The following is a 22631-nucleotide window of genomic DNA, read 5'->3' on the forward strand; positions in this document are numbered from 1 at the left end:
GTTGCCCTCTGTGCTTCCAAGGCTCGGCACAGATTCGGCAGTGAGAAGGTTTCCTGGTGTTTGGAAACTTCTTTCTTTTTAAGACTCCTTTCCCGGGACGGAACTCCGTCCTTCCCTCTTTTGTCTCTTTTTTTGTCTTCTATATTTTTTCCTACCTCCTTTCGAAGACTTGGATTGCTTTTCTGGGTGCCTGATGTCCTCTGCTGGCATTCAGAAGTTGTTTTGTGGAATTTACTCGATGTTTAAATGCTCTTTTGATGAATTTGTTGGGGAGAAAGTGTTCTCCCTGTCCTACTCCTCCGCCATCTTAGCTCCTCCCAGTTAACTGCTTTTAGACCTAAAAAATTATGAGATAAAATTGAAAAAATGTTTAAGGGATAAAAGTCTATTAAATATTAAAGCTCACCTTTGTGGCAAAGGTCAGACTTAAAATAAAGTGATAAAAAACTTTTATCACAACTATTGATAAAAGTTGCCAGTGGATTAAGGTTTTTGAGGGCAAGGATCATTTTATTTATTTTTTTTTATTTTTATTTTTTTATCCCGGCTCTTGTTCCCTCCCTGAGCCGGGAAGGGAGGCGGCCTGTATGGAGAGCGGGCGACCCGGGTAGCGGCTCTCCCGGGTGCCCCCAGCCCCGATCCCCCGGCGGCAGCTCCGGGCTCCTCAGTTTGGGTCCAACATGGAGAATCCAAGGATCATTTTAAATTACACCTAGTGAACCTATCCATTTGGATAAAATGTCTCAGATTAAAGATCTAACTAAAGGTAGTAGTCCCCTTATAGAAACTTGACAACCTCAAAGTAAACTATTTTTCAACTGAATTTGGGGGAAGAGGTGGGAGGAAGGGAGAGAGAGAGGAGTTTAGGGTAAAGAAGCAGTCTTAGAGTTATGAGTGTGGTAATGGCACATGTAACTGACTGGAATCAAATGGGTAAGAAACTTTTGAGAGCGTTATCAGCAAAAGAACATTAAGAATGGTGGACTAAACCTGCTTGTGATTCTTTAAATCTTAGAATAGCTGTGAGATCTCCCAGTCTTCTAAGATGAAGAAGCAGACATTGAGAGTTGCACAGAGAGACTTTAATGTTTAAACACCTTAAAGGCCTTAGAAACAGCAAAGCAGTATTACTTAAGTGGCAGTATATTTGGCTCATATTTGAAATATTGAGACCTTATCCATTTAGTCAAGAATAATTATTGCATACAGTCCAGCAGTTCCCCTCTAGCTATATACCCAAGAAAAATGAAGACATGTGTCCAAGAAAAAACGTGCATGCAAACATTTATAGCCATTTTATTCATAATTGCCCAAACTGGGAACAACTCAAACATCGATCAAAGTGGTGAATGGATAAACAAATTATGGTATATCCATGTAATTGAGTCTTTCTTTGCAATTAAAGGCAATGAACTGCTGATAACAGCAACAACATGGATGCTGAGTAAAAGAAGATAGACTGAAAAATGTATATACTGTATGATTTCATTTATTTGACATTCTGAAAAAGGTAAAAATATAGGGACAGAAATTGAATTAGTGGTTATGTGGGACTTGGGAAAGGAATTAACTACAGCAGGGCACAAGGGAACTTTTTGGGATGATGGAAATGTTCTTTATCTTGGTTGTGGTGATGGTTACATGACATATAATTTTGTAAAATTTATAGAAATGTACGCCTAAAGAGGTATAGTTTACCATGTATGAATTTTATTTCAGTAAGCCTGAAAAAAAAATAATGAACACTATTGGAAGGAAAGTTATGACCAACCTAGATAGCATATTCAAAAGCAGAGACATTACTTTGCCAACAAAGGTCGTCTAGTCAAGGCTATGGTTTTTCCTGTGGTCATGTATGGATGTGAGAGTTGGACTGTGAAGAAGGCTGAGTGCCAAAGAATTGATGCTTTTGAAGTGTGGTGTTGGAGAAGACTCTTGAGAGTCCCTTGGACTGCCAGGAGATCCAACCAGTCCATTCTGGAGATCAGCCCTGGGATTTCTTTGGAAGGAATGATACTAAAGCTGAAACTCCAGTACTTTGGCCACCTCATGCGAAGAGTTGATTCATTGGAAAACACCCTGATGCTGGGAGGGATTGGGGGCAGGAGGAGAAGGGGACGACAGAGGATGAGATGGCTGGATGGCATCACTGACTCGATGGACATGAGTCTCAGTGAACACCAGGAGTTGGTGTTGGACAGGGAGGCCTGGCGTGCTGCGATTCATGGGGTCACAAAGAGTCAGACACGACTGAGTGACTGATCTGATCTGATCTGATCTGATTAGTGCCAAAAATAAATTAGGTCATAACAGATTTTGAACAATTAATGTATTGGTGGTACACTGGGGTGAATAAACAGACTAGGTTCTGCTCCCAAGGAGTTAATGCCTAATGTATTAAAAGAACATATTTTTAATATGTTTTGAAATTAAAATTTTTTTCCATAAAGATATCTTTATATCATCATTTGATATATACATTGTGTGTGTATATATATAATATACAACATGAAACTACATATCCATATTGTACATAATGCTTTCTGATATTTTATGGAACATAGTGTTTAATAGTTACCAAAATTCCAAAATTCAGTTACCATTAATTACAGTTTTTATCCAGTAAATAAAAAAGATTGAAATAATGTTAACAACTGCTAATCCCTGGTTTCTGTTGAAACAAGTGAGAGACTGATTTTACAAGCATGAAAATAAATCTGTTGTTTTTCTTTCACTAAATTTTCCTTAAGTGCAAAGTGGTGATAACACCTCTGCTTACCTAGATCAGGTGGCCATTTTTTTTTAATGCTAGTATTTGAACAGATGGCTTTTGCCATGTCAAACATGGCACTTGATGGTTGGAAATTAAAGATGGGAGGTAATTCTGTGAAGCGACAATCTGTTTCAGCTTGGAACAGTGATAATTGAATTAAATTATTGTAGTCAGACTATTTATTGTAATAGGTCTTCAACATCCAGGGTTACTTCCCCTGTGTGAATATGGTAGGTAAACCAGACCTCAGTTTCCTGATACTATAGCATGCCTGTCCTTCAGTCTGCTGGAAGCAGGGTTTACCACACAAGTTATTTTAATCCCATTACACACAAATCTTACAAGAAGTTTACCAAAAATAATCTGAATACTGTGGAAATTATCTTTCATGAAATACACTAACAAAGTAGTAGCACTCTGCTAAACCTGAGGGAGACAGATAACTGTTAAATGTCTTTGGTCCTTATGAATATGTATATGGTAGGTGGGCAGGGGGAGATGGAAGATGTAGAAAAATGTAAGGAAATGGCAAATACTGATTTAAAATAAGAATGATTTAAAGAGATCACTTAATCTTGTATAAAATTTGGAAACAGACTTCCCTGGTGGTCCAATGGCTAAGACTGCATGTTCCCAATGCAGGGGGTCAGGCTTGAATCCCTGGTGGAGGAATTAGATCCCTAATGCCCTGCATGCCACACCTAAGACCCGGCACAGCCAAATAAATAAAGTTTGGAAGCATTTTCATGTCATATATGAGAATGAGTCTTTGGTCTCTAATTTTAAGATATTTGAAGGCCTTTTCCCCCCCTTTACAGAGCAGTTTCTAGTTCTTTAAGAGGCTGTATTTAATATCTATCTTAAGTATATCTTTGTGTTTAGCATTGAACAAAAAGTATAGCTATTAGGTGACTGTAGGTGGCATCCGATAGAAAGTAATTTTGTTTGTATGTTCTCTACTTTGGTTAGGAGTCCTCAGAATATACAGAGGGCTTTTGGTTTTTTTTAATAGCAATGATAGGTACTGAAGTGGTTGGGTTTTAGAAATATTAATACATGTGTTGGGGATGATCTGGAAAATCGGTCACGGGTAGGCAGATTTTTTCTATAAAGAGCCAGATAGTAAATATTTTTAGGTTTGTGGGCTATACAGTCTTTGTCACAGCTACAGATTGGCTGTTGTAGTGCGAAAGCAGCTGTGGACAGTGTGTACGTAAATGGATGTGGGTGATTAAACCTTGGGCTGTAGTTTGCAGACTCCCATAAACATTATGTGTTTTAAGCTACAAACATATTCCCCAAACTGCATAAAAAATGTATTTTAGATATATTTATTTATACACTTAACAAATATTTATTTAGTGCCAATTTAAGAGCTTATGTGCCAGGTACTATGCCAAGGACTAGACGTAGAGCAGTGAACTCAGGCAGAAGTATGATTGCTACCCTCGTGGAGTTCATGATATAGTGGGGAAGAACACACTGATCAAGTTTTTACGTTTTTAAATGTGTGAGACAAACAATAACACTGAGTGACTTCACAATGTAAAGCCCTGTGGTGAATCATTTTGTAAAATAGATGATTCCCGTGTGAAGCCAGTATCACTCATTGTGATTTCAATTCATTAAAATTTGTGCTACATTTTCCTACAAAAAAATTGGCACTTTAGTGTTTCTTCCCAAAGACGAATTATTTGACCAAAGCACTTTTCTTGTTTGTGACACTCACTCAAAGTAAGTTAACATGTGTATAATTAGAATTATAGCAAAGTCTACTTAATAGTTTTATATATTTTCCTTTCAGATATAATTGCTGTTGAATTTTATTCTGTCTCAGTTTAGTACCATCTACTATTAATATATGATGTTTATTTTTTATCTGTAGACGTCCATTATCTGAAGGGACAGTTCATTTACATTCAGAAACTAAGGTATGAATTTAAACTTTTTGGAAATGTGATTACATTCTGTAGAATATAGGTTGGCTTTTAGTATTTTTCTTAGACAAAACCGTATGATTCTATAGAAATAGAATATTAGCCTTGTTATTTAAAAGATATGTGTTTATGAAATATTGCTCATAAAATAATTTGAATCCTTTTTTGTCTCATAGTTTCACTGAACAGTTTGAAGATACATTAATTTTTAGTTTTCTCTCTGAAGCCCAAATTTATTAGATGGAGGATCTGAAAAAGAAAAGAATTTATATACAATGAAGGCAATTTGGGAGGTTTATTTGTTTGTTTAAATATTTACTGTGTGTAGAGATCACTATTCCAGGTGCTAGGCATACTGGGATGTACAGATTCCACCCATGGGGATCTTTGACCCAGGGAATAGTATACGTGGAGACGTGTCCGAACAAGAATTGATGAGAAGTAAATTCTGTAAATCAGAACATCCAGTTGAACATTCTGCTAACTAGCTGGATATCTTCAAATCTTTGGGACTCATTTTCTTATCTTTAAATCTCTTGGTCCTAGTAATAACTAGGTCTTTTCTAGCTATACAATTCTGGATTCCTTAAAATACAGTTTTATTAATTATGTGAAAATAGGAATTCTATGTAGCAAACTAGTGATTCTGTGTATTATGTAATTGCCTTCCTAGGCAACTGATTAGAATGTAATTAATTAATCAGTCATTTAAATTCTTATCCTTTAGCCAAAGACCAAAAATGTTGATCCCATAAACAAAGTTCAAAACAAACTATACTCTGCAAGTAAAGGAAGGAAATCAAGGTATAGTATAGTTTTTTAAATTATTACTTTCTTTTTTTAGTTTCATAATTTACAGTATCATTGTTCTTAACTAGTAAGTTTTGTTTCTTTGGATCTTTTTATATCCCAAAAGATACAAAATTACACTCTACATTTTTCTCCACAGTTAGTAATTTAAAGCATCTTCTAATCAGAAATATTTGATTAGATAAGCAAAAATGCCACATTTCAAAATTTTTAACTGTTATTTTTAGCTAGTTATTTTCTTAGATCAGAAACTAGAACCTAGATGCTCTTTCTGCCTAGTTCTCTCAAATAGACTGAATAGTCTTATACTTTTTGAACACCATGCATTATTGTGTATATTGAGATATAGAATGATTTTGGCATGCTCTCAATAAAACTACAATATAGTTGTAATTTACATTCTATTGTTTTGGGTGAAAAAACTTTCAAGACTATTTTTAGTACTTTAAGCACTAAAAGGAGACCCAAGAGATTCTTTAGAATAGTAGACCTTCTTGAAAAGGAGTCTCACACCTGCAGTGGATTGTACCAACCAGCTTCTAATTCACAGTAAATTATTAAATTTACATGTCTATTGCTTATTCAAACTGATAACTGCATTATAATTCTGGAAAATCTTTGTTAATCCTTGTGTATTTTTGTCGTTGTTCAGTTGCCAAGTTGTGTCTGACTGCGACCCCATGAACTGCAGCTTGCCAGGCTTCCCTGTCATTCACTGTCTCCCAGAATTTGCTCAAGCTCATGTCCATTGAGTCAGTGATGCCATCCAACCATCTTATCCTCTGAGGCCTCTTCTTCTCTTGCCCTCAATCTTCCTAACATTAGGGTCCTTTCCAGTGAGTTGACTCTTTACATCAGGTGGCGAAGTATTGGAGCTTCAGCTTCAGCATCAGTCATTCCAGTGAATATTCAGGGTTGATTTAGGATTGACTGGTTTGATCTCCTTGCTGTCCAAGGGACTCTTGAAGAGTCTTCTCCAGCACCACAGTTTGAAAGCATCAATTCTTTGGTGCTCACTCAGCCTTCTTTATGCTTCAACTCTCACATCCATACATGACTACTAGAAAAAACATAGCTTTGACTAATGTCTCTGCTTTTTAATATGGTGTCTAGGTATGTCATAGCTTTTCTTTCAAGGAGCAAGCATCTTTTCATTTCATGGCTGCCATCACTGTCCGCAGGGATTTTGGAGCCCAGTAAAATGAAATCTGATACTGTTTCCACTTTTTCCTCATCTATTTGCCATGAAGTGATTGGACCTGATGCCATGATCTTAGTTTTTTGAATGTTGAGTTTTAAGCCAGCTTTTTCACTCTCTTCTTTCACCTTCACCAAGAAAAGCCAAGTAAAGTTTTTGTTTTTTGAATATAAGAGACCAGAAACATAGGGTGAAAGGATAAGGAAGAAAAAAATCTAAAATGGATAGAAGAAAAGAGAACATATGCTGAATACATAAGTACATACATAACTGGAAAGGGTTATCTTATTTTCAGACTTCAAGTTTACATTTTAAATAAAAGGTTCTTTTCCCAAAAGAATTGTAAAGCCTTTGCTTATGTGTTAAAAGTGAGTTAGGCTTTAAAGTTAAAAGTAAGGCTTTCAGAAACAGACTGAATGAGTTAGTCTTGGCCCATTCCTCAATGCCTTTGATAGTGACTTTTATTTCATATTTCTCCCCTTAAAATCAAAACACAACTTTTTGGTAGATTTTGATCCTGCTTATAATGTTTCTTTAGGTGGAAAAATATGTGGAGTTTGAGCTAAGAAGTCTTTACTCTGCAATTGTTTCTCAAGACGTATTGTTCTTCAGTGTTTGCAGACTTATGGCTAGAGTGATATCAAATTGTACAGTTCTTTTCCAGCAGCAGGTAAAATTAAAAGCCATAGTCTGTATTTGACCTGGGAGGCCAAGTTCAGTACTCTTAGTTTTGGTGTTCAGTTGAGAGTGCTGACCTAAAACACATAATTCTTTAGCAAAAAATGGGTTTGTTTGGAATCAGGAGAGAACTGCACTTTGGGATCTGTCACCATGGTGAGCCACATGCAAGTCCCTGCACAGCAAGGCGAGGGTAACTCTTTCTTAGGGGGAAAAGGAAGCTGGGAAGGCTGTAGGGAACAAAGGCTTTTCATCAGCGGAGCTGTAGCTGGAAAGGAAGAGGAGTCTTTCTTTACACTCTTGGGCTTTGCTGTTGTCGCATGGTGTGAAAGTTCCCCTTCCTGGTCTCCTGACTGTGTGTGTGTGTGTGTTTTTTTTTTTTTTTTTTTTTTTATGATTTTAGTCTTCTCTTTATTTATTTTTTTGATGTAAACTTATTTATTTTAATTGGTGGCTAATTTACTTTACAATCTTGTATTGGTTTTGCCATAGTGTTTAATTGAGGTTTCTGTTTATTTTTTTTACATTGTCAATGTCTAGAGTAACTGGCATCATAAAGCCTTCTCCAGCTCTGTGATTGTCATAAAGATTAAAAGTCTACTAAATCTCTTGTAGTATAGTCCTTGAAAGTATCAATTGTAGATATCATGATAAACAAAATTTATAATAATAATTTTGATCTGCTTTTTAATTTGAATAAAGGTCATATCTGGGAATCATATCTACTTTTTATATTTTATATATATATATACACACACACACATATATATATATTTCTTTTTTTTTTTTAGTGTAAAATTGAAATACTCTCATGTGCAGACTGCCAGTGATGTTGCCATTCCAGAGGATTTCTCAGACTTTTCTCTTGCAAAAACAATTAGCAAGATTGAAGGGCAACTAGAGGAAGAAGGCTTACCTGATTATATAAATGATGATATTTTTTCTGGTGTTAGTGAAGACATTGGAACAGGTAGGTTTTTTGTTTATATTTATTCTTCTATCACAATTGCTTAAAAAAGCAACACTGAGAACAATTTTTCTTGTATTTAGAAAACGTATTGTGATGTTTTGCATTTGTTTGATAGATGAAATAAAATTGCTTTTAAGTCAGTAATTGTTAAAAATGGATGATGGGTAAGCAGAGTTTCACTGAACCAGTCTCACTACTTTTATATATGTTTGATATTTTCTATTATAAAAAGTAAAACTAAAAAGAACTATCTAGGATTAGTTTCGTTGACCCATTTTCAACTAAAGTTAAATAAATGCCCCATAGCTTATTATTAAAACATTGAAATAATTTTTTAAAAATGTCTCTTTGAATTCCTTTCATTTGATGTTACTGAATTCTCTTTATTGTGTATTAAATTAACATGTGTTAAAGGATAAATGAATTATTGATTAGCATCAAGTAAAATAATGAATTTTCTAATGAATATTTTTTTTTATGCTTTTATTTATTTATTTTTTTTGTTTTGTTTTTAAGTTTTATTTAATTTTTAAACTTTACATAATTGTATTAGTTTTGCCAATTATCAAAATGAATTCACCACAGGTATACATGTGTTCCCCATCCTGAACCCTCCTCCCTCCTCCTTCCCCATACCATCCCTCTGGGTTGTCCCAGTGCACTAGCCCTGATACTGATTTCTTTCTTACAAACTCATTCTCTGCATACCACTAGAAAAATACTTAGTCTGAGTCATCAAAAACATTATGTTAGTTACCGGTAGTGCCTCTAAAATTGTTGAATTTATGACGTGCCACCTATTCTATTTACATAAAAAACAATACAGTTGAGTTTATATGAACATAGTTAATGTTGAACTGTAATTAACTAGGTTCAGGCATACTGCTTAGTCCCTCTATAATAGCAATGTCTTCACTTGAAAATTTAGCAGTTTGTATTAATATTAGATGATCATGAAGTTTATGTTTAATATTCTGATTCTGTGAAAATCTTATTGATTTACATGTGTAATGATTATTATGCTGCTGCTGCTAATTAGTCATAAATGAGGAATAATTCATTTATGCATTTGTTACGTTTACTAACCTATCCAAGCTTTCTGAGGCTAATCATTAAGAATGAAGGCAAGTGAAAGAAAAAATTAACTTCATGCCTCAAGATGCCTTCAAGGACTAAGTGGTCAGATATTGGCTGTTACTCAGTTAATAGTCACTCATGGCCTTGTTAGAGAGTTCCTCCGCCCAGGTATAAGAACTGGCACAGACTACCTTAAATTGTTGCTTTGTTTCTTATTGCTTAATGACCTTTCTGCCACTTTTGCATCCTTCTCTTTTCACAGTCTTTGACCAAGGTGTCTCCCCTTTTAGGGAGTTCTTGCCTATTCCACATGATTACCTAGAATGGCTGGGTTATGTGTGGAAGGAAGCAATAAAAAAGTAGTTTAGTAGCACAAAACTTTGTAAGACTCCTTTGTAAGTTTAAAGTTGTGTAAGTGTACAAAATGTAATTAAGTATACAAAGCACTGCTTTGTAAGACTAAAGTTGGAGTGAGATGAGAGGGAGGTTAATGCTTTGTACCTCCAGAGACAGAGCACTCAGCTCCTTGATGATACTACTGAAGTTAGAGTTGGGGAGAGAAGAGATGGATTGTTTCCCTTCTGTCCTCTGCTAACCTGGAGGCTAGAAGAGAGTCAAGGCTGGAGAAATCTAGGTGTGGCTAGAGCCAACCATAGTTCATCAGTTCCAAGTAATGCTGGGGACAGTTTATAACAAGAGCTTTGAAGCAGGAAGTATGTGTGGAGACGTGTGTGCTCTGTGGGGTTTGTCCTAATGATCTTTCAGAGACTGAATATTAAGATTGTTTACTTAAGATAAGCTTCATGAAGGCAAAGCTTGTCTTAACAATATCCGTATTGTGCCTGAAATGTAGTAGAGACTTAATGTATATCTTTTAAATTAATGACTGGATGAATTATGAGTGAGTTCCAAGTTCAGTTTTCACTTTATGTACTTTTATACGCCTAAAAACTGCAAAGGTTTACTGATGTTATTGGATAAAGAACTTTTGCTAGCAATGAAATACTAAAAGTAGATCTTAATTAGGGGTTTGTGGGGAAAAAAGCTTCAGCAGTAAGGTATTTGTGTATTTTTCTGCTTCTCAGACACATACACTACATGTTAACTTAGGTGAAATTGGGATGTGTGTTGCAGTCAGTGGCATTTGATGTTTGCAGTAGTTGGGACTGAAGTTGAGTTTTGCTAGAGAGGATTTGTGTTTGTTTCTGCCAAACACTTTGGGAGCATTATTGACCTGAAACCACTTTAAATTCTGCTTGAGGTGTTTTGAATGACATAGGTAAGTATGAATTCAGTCTGTAAACTACTGGCTTTTAGTTCCGATTCTCAGGAAAGATTTTTGATTTTCCCCCCCTTTCTTTTTTACTCTTTTTATATTGAGATATACATAGTTCCTTTTATACCTGCGTAGATTTTTCATTTGCCTCCACATTAGGGATTGTGTCTTTAGTGTTTTCTTCAGTGTTTCCTAAAAGGGATCTCCTATTAGACTCTTCATCTTGAGCACTTTTTTCCTTCATAAAATAATAGTCTGTTTTACAATTGATGGCATCTTAGATTCAATGAAAGACAATATATATTATTATTGATGCAGAAGCACAGATTAGATTTCTGAAGGCCAAACTCCGTGTTATGCAGGAAGAATTGGATAATGTTGTCTGTGAACGCAATAAAACGGTAAGTTTTTAAAACCTTTCAGAATAAATGCTCTTATAGTCAAAGACATTTTAGGAGCAGTTTTCAATTTTATTTTAAAAATAGCTTCACTGAGGTATAATTCACAGTTAACTTTTACATTCAATAATTGTGTATAAATACTGAACTTTGTTCTGAGATGTTGAATTTCCAGAGCTGAAGAGTTTTATGTTAGCAATTAGAATGCTGTATATTAGACTGAGATGTGTAAGCTAATAATATTAAACAGAAATAAAATATCTGACTTCCATTTTTGAGGCAGAAAATGGAATGTAATTTATTTTTCTTTAAGAAATGAGTATAAATATCTCATCAAAGATCATATAATGGAATATTACTCAGCCATAAAAAGGAACACATTTGAGTCAGTCCTAATGAAATGGATCAACTTGGAGCTTACTATACAGAGTGAAGTAAGTCAGAAAGAGAAAAACAAATATTGTATATTAATGCACTAGAAAGATAATATGGATGAACCTGTCTGCAGGGCAGCAATGGAGATGCAGACATAGAGAACAGACTTGTGGACACAGTGTGGGAAGGGGAGGGAGCAGACGAATTGAAAGAGTAACACTGAACATATACATTACCACATGTAAAATAGATAGCCAGTTTGTTGTATGATGCGGGGAGCTCAAACCCAGACGCTCTGTTGTGACAACCAAGAGGTCTGGGATGGGATGGGAGGAGAGGAGGAGTTTCAAGAGAGAGGGAAGCAATCGCTGATTCATGTTGATGTGTAGCAGAAACTAACACATTGTAAAGCAGTTTTTCTCCAATTAAAAATAAATTACTTCTTTTAAAATAAAAAGATCATATGAAGCTACTTTCTGTTTTCAGTTTTATGATTTTTACTTTTGCGTTTTGTTTTGATACCAAATCTTGTTTGTTTCTTCATATAATCTATAATTTCATGACTGTATAGGAGGATGAAGTTCAGGATTTAAAGTCTCAACTGAAAAATTTTGAAGAAGATTGTGTGAGACAGCAGCGGACAATTAATTTGCAACAATCTCAAACAGAAAAGTTTAAAACTCTTTTTGAAGAAGCAAACAAAAAATGTGATGGATTACAGCAACAGTTGTCTTCAGTGGAAAGGGTAATAATTTTTCTATTTTTTCCTAACCTAATGCCAAAGATGCACAAAAACACAAAGTCACATGTTTGCTTAGACACCACTTTTCATGGTACAGTTATTTTGTTAGTGTTTCCTAAAACCTCTTCCCCTGTTATTAGAACAGTATTTTTTAGTGGCATTACTGAAATATAATTCACATACAATACGTGTTACCCTTTAAAGTATACAATTCGGTGGCTTTCAGAGTATTCACAGAGTCGTGCAACTGTCACCACTGTCAAGTTTGGAACATTTTCATCACCTGGAAAGGCACCCTGTACCCTTTAGCCACAGTACCTCAACCTACTTCACCCGGTCCCCTCAAGCTCTAGGCGGCTTCTCACTTATTTTCTGTCTTGATAGATTTGCCTATTCTGGACATTTATGGACAGGTAGACTCATACAGTATGTGATACTTCAAAACCAACATTTTTGCTTAATGTTTTTTTCATCTACATTGTAGCATATGTTAGGACTCCATTGCTTTTTATAGAGTAATATTCCTTGTTATAGAGTATATGAATATAATACATTTTATTTATCTGTTTATCAGTTTATGGACATTTGAGTTATTTCTGTTTTGGAACTGTTTTGGATAATGCTGTACTATGAACATGCATATACAAGTGTTTGTGTGGATATATGTTTTTGTTTTTCTTGCCTAGGAGTGGAATCACTGGATTTATGTTTTATTGTTTGTTTTTTATTTTATTTATCTATGACTATGCTGTATCTTCATTGCTGCGTGCAGGCTTTCTCTAGTTGGATCGGGCGGGGACTACTCTTCCTTGTGGTGCGCAGGCTTCTCGTTTAGGTGGTTTCTCTTGTTGCAGAACACAGGCCCTAGGCCCATGGGCTTCAGTAGTTGTGGCATGCAGTCCTTTGGGCTCTAGAGAACAGGCTCAGTAGTTGTGGCTCACAGGCCTAGCTGCTCCACAGCGTGTGGGATTCTCTCGGTCCAGGGATTGAACCTGCGTCCCCTGCATTGGCAGGTGGATTCCTAACCACCAGACCACCAGGGAGGTCCCAACCTTATGTTTAGCCTTTTGAGGAACTTCAGATTGTTTTCCAAATCACCTATACCATTTTTACATTTCTAACAGCAGTGTATAAGGGTTCCAGTTTCACCACATCCTACGAGTACATGTTAGATTGGCGGTACCAATCCCCTGTGCATGCTGAGGGATGACTGTATAACATTCTGTGAGTTTTGACAAGGGCATCATTATATAACCATTGCCACAACTGAGTTGTAGAAGACTTTCATCATCCCCAAAAATTTCTCTGTGAATTTAGTCCTCTCCCTACTCCCAGTCTTAGGTAACCACTCTTCTGTTTTTGATTCTTATATTTTGGCCTTTTCTAGAATGTCATATAAATAGAAATACATAGTAACTTCTTAGAGTCTGATTTAACTTAGCATAATGCATTTCTGATTCATCTATGTTATAATCTGTTCTTTTTTATTATTGATTGTAACATAGAATGAATATACCACATTTTCTTTGTCTATTCATCTGGGAAGAAAAATTACTTATAGTATCTTGTAGTCTAAGCCTGTGCTTTTGAAAATGATAGCCACTCGTGAGGCTAGTCCAAATTGTGTCGTGCTGTGAGTGTAAATCAGCATCTAATTTTGAAGATGAAATACAAAGAAAGATGTAAAATCTCATTAATATTTTAATATTGGTTACATGTTGAAATGGTAATATTTTGGGCATACTGGGATAAGTGAAATATAGTAATAAAATTAATTTTACTTATTTCTTCTTAAGGTGGCTATTAGAAAATCTAAAATTACATACGTAGTTTGTACTATATTTCTGTTGCTTTAAGAAATAAAGCCAAGTGGTCTAAGAAAGAACAAACTATTATATCTGGGAAACAACTGTTTGTCAGTTTACGATTTGTCATCAGGCATCCAAGCTGTGATCATGTCACTGCTCAAGTAGATGTAACTTGCTTAAATCTTTGATTCTTTTCTTGTTCTTGGCCCTCATACCCAATCCTATGCTTTCTTGATTCTGAATGTTTTTCACTCATCTCTTGTTTTCATTTCCCATTGCTACTTCTTGGTTCAAGCTATTATATTTTATTTCTGAATCCTCTTCACTGGGGTTCTTTCTCTTTTCCATGGTATCCTGTACTCTGTCAAAAGATTAATATTCTCAAAGGACCACATTGATTATAACTCTACTTTTATGTAGGCAGGAAAGGAATTGATATTTTTGAGTGCTGTCTGTCAGGTAAAACACACTGGGAAACTGAATCTGAGAGGTCAGGCAGAATGCCTGTGGTCAAACAGGATTGGCAGAGCAGGATTCAAAGTGTGTTTATTTGACTCTGCAAATCATGTAGACTCTTTCTCCAACCCCCGAATAAATGGACTTAAACACATAGCTGTTCTAAAATTTCATTGTTGTTTAGGGTTAAGTATTTGAAAATTTTATTTCATGGTGAATGTATAAAGGCATTATGATACATTGGCTAGCTGAAGATTTTATGAAGACTTGCATTGACTCTGAACTCCCCAGCTTTAATTCCTATCTGCCTATTGGCCAAACAGACAAAACATAGTTTTCCTGGGTTATGTGGTACTCAAGATTGAATCTTTCTTTGTTAATTCTATTCATTTTTTCTCTATCTCAAAATAAGTCTTAGTGTACAGTTCAGAGAAATACAAACAGAACTTAAGTAGCTGCTTCTATAAACCTGGAAAAATCAACTATTAAAACATTGTTATACATGTTAACTTATTTTAACTGTTGATTCTAACAGATGGAGTCATTCTTAAAATATAAAATCAGAAATCATTTTACCCCATCTTTGGATTTTGTTTTTTTATTAATGATATGTTTACAAACCAACTCTATTGAGGAATAACTTAAACACAATATACTTGATTTAATTGTACAATTCATTGAGTTTTGACAAGTTAATATATCCTTGTAACCACCACCATGATTAAGATAAAATTTCTGTCACTCCCCCAAGTTTCCCTTGTCTCTTCCCTATAAGTCCCCAGTCTCTGTAATCATGACCCCAAGCAGCCACTGATTTGCATTCTTTTGCTGCAGGTTCATTTTCCTTGTTATAAAATTTCATATAGATGGAAACCTAAGTGTACTTTTTTGCATCTGTTTTCTTCAGCATAATGTTGAGATTCATCAGTGTTGTTGCTTGCTTTATGGTTCATTTTCATGTATTGCTGAGTGGTATTCATTTATGGATTTACCACATTTCATCTGTTCACCAATTGATGGGAATTTGAGTTGTTTTCAGCTTTAGGCTATGAGAAGTAAAGCCATTATGAATTTACACGTACAAGTGCTGTGTGTAGATACATGTTTTTGTGTAGATACATGTTTTTGTGTAAACATATTCAGGATCATTCATCATGTTGATGAAGTGCCTAGGAGTAGAACTCCTGAGTTTATGGAAAGCGCATGTTTAACTTTTTAAGAAGCTGTCAAACTATGTTCTAAAGTGATTATACCATTTTTCATTCCAAGTAGCATTGTATGAGAGTTCTAGTTACTCTGTATTCTTACTAACACTTGGTATTATCAGTCATTTTTAATATTAGCCACTCTGGAGGATCAGACTCTGATGCTGGGAGGGATTGGGGGCAGGAGGAGAAGGCGATGACAGAGGATGAGATGGCTGGATGGCATTACTGACTCGATGGATGTGAGTCTGGGCGAACTCCGGGAGTTGGTGGTGGACAGGGAGGCCTGGCGTGCTGCGATTCATGGGGTCGCAAAGAGTTGGACACGACTGAGTGACTGAACTGAGAGGACCAGAAGTAGTATCTCAATGTAGTTTCATTTGTATTTCCTTGATAACTTGATCGTGAGTATCTTTTCATAGGCTTATTAGCTGTTCATATTATCTTCTCTTCTTATGTATATGTTCAATTTTTTTGCCCAAATTAGAAACATTGGGTTGTATTAAGAGTCCTTAATGTTTTCTTATATAATTTTTTTTGCTAGAAAGAAGGTACTGTGAATAGTTTTTCTCAGTTTGAGTTGACGTTAAATTTTTTAAGTATCTTTCAGAAGGTAGCAGTTTAAAACTTTGATGAATTCTAATACATTTTTTGTGCTCTTTTTCATCCTATTTGAGAAATCTTTGCCCATAAATTTAATTATTGTATGTAAGTCTATTTGGATTTTCCATTATTTTGGAATCAGTTTTGGTAATTTGTGTTTTTAAGAAAGTTTTACAGTGCTGAGTAGTTAAACTCATTGGTATAGATGTGTCCATACGTACATACTCAGTCACTCAGTTGTGTCCAACTCTTTGTGACCCCGTGGCCTATAGCATGCCAGGTTCCTCTTTCCTTGGAGTTTTCCAGGCAAGAATACTGGAGTAGGTTGCCACTTCTATGGGATCTTCCCAACCTAGGGATTGAACCTGTGTCTCTTGTGTCTCCTGCATTGGCAGTCAGATTCTTTACCACTGTGCCACCTGGGAAGCCCCATCATTTATTATATTTTTACTTATATTTTTAATCTCTGTGATTATGACTTCTGTTTCATTCTTGACACTAATAATTTGTCTCTTCTATGTTTTATTCTTAATTAGTCTAGCTACATACTTATCAAACTCACTGACTTTTTCAATGAATCAGTATTTGACTTTTGTTCATTTTTCTGTACTATTTGTCAGTTTTCCACTATATTGCTTTCTAATGTTACCTTTGCCTTCTCTGGTGGCTCATTGGTAAAGAATCCGTCTGCCAATGCAGGAGACGTGAGTTCAGTCCCTGGGTCAGGAAGATCCCCTGGAGAAGGAAATGGTAACCCACTCCAGTGTTCTTGCCAGAGAAATCCCATGGACAGAGGAGCCTGGAGTCCTATAGTCCATGGGGTCACAAAAGAGTCAGACACAACTTAGTAACTAAACAACAACAAACTTTACCATTTCCTTCATTCTTATTTGGGCTTAATTTGTTCTTATTTTTCAGGATTCTTAAGGCAAAAGCTTACATAATTGATTTTCTACTTTTGTCACATAAGAATTTAAAGCTGTAAATTTTCTAAGTGCTGCTTTATCTGTGTCCACAAATTTTGATGCTTTTTATTAAGTTCAAAGTATTTTCTAATTTCCTTCCTGATATTTCTTGACAATTGGATTATTAAAAGTATGTGTTGTTTAATTTTAAATATTATTTTTCCTGTCATTTTGTAAATTGACTTCTAATTGAATTATGTGGTGTGTGATTTTGTTCTTTGAATATTTGTTCCATATAGTTTTGTAGGCCAGCATTTGGCCTCTCTTGGTAAATGCTTAATGTGCCCTTGAAAACAGTATGTGTTATTCTTTACTGAGTAGTTTTCTATAAATATGTATTAGGTCAAATTTGTTGACAGTATTGTTCAAGTATTCTGTCTTTATTGTTCTATCAGCTATTGAGAGAGGAGTGCTTGTGCTGAATTCTTTGTTAAAATTGCCCCCTTGGTAACTGTATTGTTTTCTACATCTGTATTTACAAAACATTTTAAGTAGGTTCATTTGTACCATTTTTAAGATTACAGATATAACAGATATCATATGACATTTGTCTTTCTCTGGCTGAGTTACTTCAGTCAGTATGACATTGTCTAGGTCCATCCATGTCCTTGCAAAAGGCATCCTTTCATTCTTATTAATGGCTGAGTAATATTCTAGTGTATATATGTGCCACATCGTCTTTATCCATTCTTCTGTTGATGGACATCTAGGTTGCTTCCATGGCCTTGCTATTGTAAATAGTGCTACAGTGAACATTGGGGTGCAGCTATCTTTTTGAGTTATGGTTTTCTCCAGAGATATGCACAGAAATGGGATTGCTGAATTATATGATAGTTCTTTGTTTAGTTTTTTTAAGGAACGTCCTGATTCTTCTCTATAGTGGCTATACCAGTTTACATTCCCTCCAGCATTTACTATTTGTAGAGTTTTTTGATGATGGTCATTCTGATTGGTGCGAGGTGATACTCATTGTAGTTTTGACTTGCATTTCTCTAGTAATTAGTGATGTTGAGCATATTTTCGGAGAAGGCAATGGCAACCCACTCCAGTACTCTTGCCTGGAAAATCCCATGGACAGAGGAGCCTGGTAGGCTGCAGTCCACGGGGTCGCTAGGAGTCGGACACGACTGAGCGACTTCACTTTCACTTTTCACTTTCATGCACTGGAAAAGGAAATGGCACCCTACTCCAGTGTTCTTGCCTGGAGAATCCCAGGGACAGGGGAGCCTGGTGGGCTGCCATCTCTGGAGTCGCACAGAGTTGGACACGACTGAAGCGACTTAGCAGCAGTAGCAGCAGCAGAGCATATTTTCATGTGCCTCTTGGCTTTCCATATGTCTTCTTTGGAGAAATGTCTATTTAGATCTTTTGCCCATTTTTTATTTATTTATTTTTAATATTGAACTGCATAAACTGTTAGTATGTTTTGGAGATTAATCCTTTGTCAGTTGCTTCATTTGCAGATATTTTCCCCATTCTGTGGGTTGTATTTTTGTTTTCTTTATGGTTTCCTTTGCTGTGTAGAAGCTTTTAAGTTTAATCAGACCCCATTTATTTATTTGTTTTTTATTTCCTTTAGGAGGTGGATCAAAAAAGATCTTGGTGCAATTTATGTTAGAGAATGTTCTGTCTATGTTTTCCTCTAAGAATTTTATAGTATCTGGGCTTACATTTAGGTCTTTAATGGTGATGGCATCACCAACTCAATGGACAGGAGTTTGAGCAAGCTCTGGGACATGGTGAAGGATAGGGAAACCTGGCATGCTGCAGTCCACGGGGTCACAAAGAGTCAGACACAATTAAGTGATTGAACAACAACAACAATCCATTTTGAGTTTACTTTTGCATATAGTTTTAAAGAATGTTCTGCTGCTGCTGCTAAGTCGCTTCAGTCATATCTGACTCTGTGTGACCCCGTAGATGGCAGCCTACCAGGCTCCTCCATCCTTGGGATTCTCCAGACAAGAATGCTGGAGTGGTTTGCCATTTCCATCTCCAATGCATGAAAGTGAAAAGTGAAAGTGAAGTCACTCACTCGTGTCTGACTCTTCATGACCCCATGGACTGCAGCCTACCAGGCTCCTCCATCCATGGGAGTTTCCAGGTAAGAGTACTGGAGTGGGTTGCCATTGCCTTCTCCAAAAGAATGTTCTAATTTCATCCTTTTACATGTAGCTGTTCATTTTCCCCACACTGCTTAATTGAAGAGACTGTCTTTTCTCCATTGTATGTTCTTGCCTCCTTTGCTATAGATTATGTTACTGTAGGTGTGTGGGTTTATCTTTAGACATTCTATCCTGTTCCATTGATGTATATTCTGTTTTTGTGCTTATATCATACTGTTTTGATTACTATAGCTTTGTAGTATAGTCTGAAGTCAGGGAGCCTGATTCCTCTAACTCCATTTTTCTTAAGATTGCTTTGACTATTCGCAGTCTTTTGTGTTTGCATACAAATTGTAAATATTTTTTGTTCTAATTCTGTGAAAAATGCTGTTAGTAGTTTGATAGGGATTACGTTGAATCTGTAGATTACTTTGGGTTATATACTCATTTTGATAATTTTGATTCTTCCAATCCAAGAATTTGGTACATCTCTCCATTTGTTTGTGTGTCATCTTTGATTTCTTTCATTAGTATTTTATACTTATATGAGTATAAATTTTGCCTCATTACATGGATATAATCTTAGGTGTCTTATTCTTTTTGATGTGACAGAAAATGGGGTTATTTGCTTAATTTTGGTTTCTGACCTTTTGTTGTTAGTGTATAGGAATGCAAGAGATTTCTGTGTATTAATTTTGTATCCTGCAACTTTATCAAATTCATTGATGAGCTTTAGTAGTTTCCTGGTAGCATCTTCAAGATTTTCTATGTACAGTATCATGTCATCTTCAAACAATGATAGTTTTACTTCTTTTTCCAATTTGGGTTCCTTTTGTTTCTTCTGTGATTGCTGTAGTTGGACTTCCAAAACTGTGTTGAATAATAGTGGTGAGAGTAGACAACCTTGTCTTATTCTTGATCTTAGAGGAAATGCTTTCAGTTTTTCACCATTGAATATGATTTTTGCTATAGGTTTGTTGTATATTGCTGTTAGTATGTTGAGGTAGATTCCCTCTGTGCCCACTTTCTAGAGTGCATGCTAAGTTGCTTTTGTCATGTCCAAATCTTTCTGACCCTGTGGACTGTAGCCCACCAGGCTCCTCTGTCCATGGGATTCTCCAGGCAAGAATACTGGAGTGAGTTGCCATTTCCTTCTCCAGGGGATCTTCCTGACCCTGGGATTGAGCCCACATCTCTTATGTTTCCTGCATTGGCAGCGGGTGGTGGGGGGGGATCTTTACCACAGGCACCACCTGGGAAACCCTTCACTTTCTGGAGAGTTTTTATCATAAATGGGTGTTGAATTTTGTCAAGAGCTTTTTCTGCGTCTATTGAGATGATCATGTGGTTTTTATTCTTCAGTTTTTAATGTGGTTTTTCACATTGATTGATATACTTATGTTGAAGAATGTTTGCATCCCTAGGATAAATCCCACTTGACCATGGTGAATGATCCTTTTAATGTGTTGTTGAATTCAGTTGTTTAGTGCTCTTTAGTGATATTAGTATGTAATTATTTTTTCTTTTTTAACATTGGAGTGTAATTGCTTTATAATGTGTTCATTTTCACTGTGCAGTGATGTTAATCAGCTATATGTATACATATATCCCCTTGCTCTTGAGCCTCCCTCCAATTCCTCCTCCCATCCCACCTTCTAGGTCATCAAAAAGCATGGACTGAGCTCCCTATGCTATACAGCAGCTTCCCACTAGCTGTCTATTTTACACATGGTAGTGCATATTTGTCAGTGATATTTTCTCAATTCATCACTCTCTCCTTCCCCTCACTGTGTCCACAATTCTATTCTCCTAAGTCTGCATCTCTATCCCTGCCCTGCAAATAGGGTCATTGGTATTATTTTCCTAGATTCCATATGTATGCATTAATATACATTATTTGTTTCTCTCTTTCTGACTGACTTCACTCTGTAGGACAGTCTCTAGGTTCACCAATCACTACAAATGACCCAATTTCATTCCTTTTTATGGCTGAGTAATACTCCATTGTATGTATGTACCACATTTCTTTATCCATTCATCTCTCAGTGGCCATTTAGGTTGCTTCCATGTCCTGGCTACTATAAATGGTGCTGCTGTGAACATTGGGGTACATGTATTAACATCTTTTTATATTATGGTTTTCTCATGGTATATGCCCAGTAGTGGGATTGCTGGGTCATATGATAGTTTTAGTTTTATAAGGAACCTCCATACTGTTTTCCATAGTGGTTGTATCAATTAACATTTCCCCCATCAGTCCAAGAGCATTCCCTTTTCTCCGCACCCTCTCCAACATTTGTTTGTTGATTTTTTGATGGTAGCCATTCAGACTAGTATGAAGTGATACCTCATTGTATTTTTACAATACAGTAATCAGTGATGTTGAGCATCTTTTCATTTGTTTGTTGTTGGCCTATAATTTTTTTTTTGGTGATAGATGTCTGGTTTTGATATCAGGATGATGATAGCCTCATAGAATGAGCTTGGGAGTATTCCTTCATCTACTACTTTTTGGAAGAGTTTCAGAGGAGTGTGTGTTAACTCTTCTTTAAATGCATCATATAATTCTCTTGTGAAGCCATCTGGTCCTGGACTTTTGTTTTTTGGAAGGTTTTAATCATAGTTTCAATTTCAGTGCTTGTAATTGATGTGTTCATATTTTTTATTTCTTCCTGGATCAATTTTGGAAGATTGCAGCTTTCTAAGAATTTGTCCATTTGTTCTAGGTTGTCCATTTTATTTCTGTTTAGTTGCTTGTAATAATCTCTTATGATCGTTTGTTTTTCTATAATGTCTGTTGTAACTTCTTTTTCATTTCTAGTTTTATTGAGTCCTCTCACTTTTTTCTTGATGAATGAGCTAAAGCTTTATCAATTTTGTTCATCTTCTCAAAGAACCAGCCTTTAGTTTTATTGATCTTTGTTATTGTTCTGTTCATCTCTATTTCATTTATTTCTGCTCTGATGTTTCTGATTTCTAGCCTTCTACTAACTTTGGGTTTTGTTCGTTGTTCTTTCTGTAGTTGCTTTAAGTTTAGGTTGTTCATTTGAGATTTGTCTTGTTTCCTGAGGTAAGATTGTATTGCTATAAACTTCCCTCTTAAAACTGCTTTTGCTGCCTCCTATAGGTTTTGGGTTGTTGTGTTCTCATTGGTCTCTAGGCATTTTTTGATTTCCTCTTTGATTTCTGTAGTGATCCACTGGTTGTTTAGCCTCTTTGTGTTTGTGTTTTATATATATATATATATATATATAT

The 22631-nt window shown here is 35.8% G+C and overlaps 1 protein-coding gene across 1 annotated transcript in view; it reads left to right on the top strand.

Annotated features, from left to right (window-relative positions):
- The window catches only part of TEX9 (testis expressed 9), a 108590-nt gene that overhangs the window by 32737 nt on the left and 53222 nt on the right, over positions 1-22631 (top strand). Inside the window, exons 5-9 of the mRNA XM_010836790.1 lie at positions 4659-4704; positions 5438-5514; positions 8188-8366; positions 11038-11120; positions 12064-12237. Of these exons, the coding sequence (XP_010835092.1) occupies positions 4659-4704; positions 5438-5514; positions 8188-8366; positions 11038-11120; positions 12064-12237 (559 nt within the window). The remainder of the gene's footprint in view (positions 1-4658; positions 4705-5437; positions 5515-8187; positions 8367-11037; positions 11121-12063; positions 12238-22631) is intronic.

The sequence above is a fragment of the Bison bison genome, unplaced genomic scaffold (assembly GCF_000754665.1).
Source record: "Bison bison bison isolate TAMUID 2011002044 unplaced genomic scaffold, Bison_UMD1.0 scf7180017864066, whole genome shotgun sequence".
Classification (NCBI taxonomy): domain Eukaryota; kingdom Metazoa; phylum Chordata; class Mammalia; order Artiodactyla; family Bovidae; genus Bison; species Bison bison.